General features: G+C 35.1%; 1 protein-coding gene across 1 annotated transcript; it reads right to left on the bottom strand.

The window, feature by feature from the left end:
- Positions 1-661: 661 nt before the first annotated feature.
- LOC136239343 (fibrinogen-like protein A) lies at positions 662-1,372 on the bottom strand. Its single transcript, XM_066030075.1, has one exon. The coding sequence runs from the start codon at positions 1,370-1,372 to the stop codon at positions 662-664; it is 711 nt and encodes a 236-aa protein (XP_065886147.1).
- Between the last annotated feature and the right edge of the window lie 1,258 nt (positions 1,373-2,630).

The raw sequence follows: 2,630 nt of genomic DNA on the forward strand, positions 1-2,630 counted from the left end.
CTGGCATTTGTCAGGTCAGGGAAAATTGGGTGCAGGCTGTGGTTTCACCTGCATAGTTACTCTAGTTGACATAATAACAATGTTTTGTTGCTAGGAGATTAACCAACCAGGTGGGGCCATTGTACACTATAGCGTTGATAAATACGTATCTTGAGGCAAATATAGTGTTGTTGGCTGATTGGCTGATGAGCATGTCAGATCAACCATAAAGCTGGTCTGACATTTGTATGGTCATTGCTGAAAATATATCACTTCTGCAAACATTTCAGTAAATGTTTACTTTGATTTCATGATCAATTCAATGACCTGGATAGTTATGCTGCTATTATCCTACAATTTTAAGGGATTATATCTTATATAAATTTATTCCCAGACAATTATACTGCATGTGCCTCCTCACCTTGCTAGTATAACATAGTAACAAAAGCATAAATCAATATCCATCTTTGATTTACACACTTAAGTAATAACCAAATTTCATGTGCAGGCAAATTGTTATTCAGAACATAAGACATGGTACATGTACGTATACAATGCAACTATTTTATTGCAAGTTTAAGAAGAAAAAATAATGTGTATGATAAAATGCTATGTGAATGTATATGATGTGACACATAATGTGTACCAACTCTTAGTAGCTACGTACCTTTAACTGCATAGTTTAGATGGCACAACTTTTTGGCCTAATTTTCATTTCTACAAAACTAAGTGCACGCCACTTGCTACTGACATACAATGAATAAGTGCTTTTATATTGATGGTTAAGCCTAATATTGCTACAAGCATTATACCACCATCCACCACCATTACCACCTGCATCATTAACAGCACAGTTACTCCCCCATTTATCGTTGTCTCTATCCTTTGTTGAAAATTTCATGCCATTAAGTGGATAGGATGAAAATGGATCGTTAGTAGTTCCACTATAACCAGATATGGTTAATATATATTGTGTAGTGGCTGGTCCAACCCTAAAACTACTATATGACATGTATCCCTCAATTCCATCAGTTTGCTTATAGTCAATACGGAGTTCCCACTGCCCTTGACTTGTAAGGCAGTGGATAGCGGTTAATCCATACCAAAATTCATCAGACAGGCTACCAAATCCATCTTCATAATCTTTCCAGTTTCTGTTAAAGTCAACACTTCCATCTTGTCTCCGTTGAATAACCAGCCATCCTCCTCCATCGGTGGCAGCATCACAATACCCACTGGCTATCATTCCATTTTCTCCACAGAAGTTTGTTATATAGTATATACGGGATTGTAAAGGAGTCTTTTCAGTAAATTTGAATGGTTGTACAATTTGTTGGAGTTCACAGCAGCTTCCATTAACAGATGACACCGTCGGACAGCCATCAACCACCATAATTCCTAGCAGTGTAAATACATTGATCATCATAATAAAATCCATCACAGCTTTGTGTTTTGTGCTCAGTGATTAACTAACTGGTATGAAATTACACAGGTACTATGTATATTTCTGTATGGGGCTCAAATGTACACCTTTTATAGTATTACAGGAGGGAGTTTTATTTGATTTATAACTTTTAATTAGCATGTTTTTAACTACCTTGCTAATTTGTAAGATCTTGACTGGATATTATTAACAACAACTAAAATAATTTTACCAGATACAATTAAAATATATAGCTCAAAAGATCATCTTTCTTTTGCTCCAACCTGAAGATCTAACAGCTTGCAAAGGTAGCTAATTCAAATTGCGCTGAATTATATTACAATGCATATAGAATTTGGATAATTGCATATTGTGAGGGACTGAAGAGATATGTAGAGCTCCAGAAATACTTTTTATTACACCCTAGATCATGTTGCTAAAAGCAATACTAGCAAATTGAGTAGCTATAGGAAAGCTAGTACAGTGGTTTGCAGTGAATAAAATATTTTGTCACCATGACATAAAACCAGACCTGATATTCTTGTTATATGCAACTCATATTTAATGTACATGCAGAGTCAGGCACAAAAGATAACATCCTATGTATTAAGTAAAGCAATAGAACTATAGCTTCAACTGGAGGTACACAACCAAGAGTTGATAATATAAAGTAATAAAGGAGAGTGTCAAATAATTAGGAACAAATAAGTCATTCCAACAGCTGAGTAAGGTAGAATATATTGACATGTTGGTTGTTTCTATTTTGTGCAGAGATTTCCTATACTCAGTACTGTACTCAACAGTTCTCTATCATGCACCAGCATAAAATGTCAAAAGTCAATTCTACTTACATTGTGTGTGTGTGTGTGTGTGTGCGTGCGTGCGTGCGTACGTGCGTGCGTGTGTGGACAGGCTATACATTCTGTGAATGCCATTCCACTAGGAACCTGTGAGAAGGCTTAAAGCCTGTGGTATTCCTTAACATTAATATTATGAACTCTAGATCTTGATACAACTTTAACAACGTTTGCTCATGGTATCTATACCAACTATATGCAAGTTTTACTTAAAGGGTTAGAACTATGAACTAAAAATAGAAAACATATTGATGCTTAATTAACACAACATATGAAAAATAATTATTTCAATGTTTATACTCAAAATGACTACAAGATCCGTATAAACAAGCATATACCCCTAGCTGACAGGAAATCAGATGATTATTATT

This window comes from Dysidea avara, chromosome 11 (assembly GCF_963678975.1).
Source record: "Dysidea avara chromosome 11, odDysAvar1.4, whole genome shotgun sequence".
Classification (NCBI taxonomy): Eukaryota; Metazoa; Porifera; class Demospongiae; order Dictyoceratida; family Dysideidae; genus Dysidea; species Dysidea avara.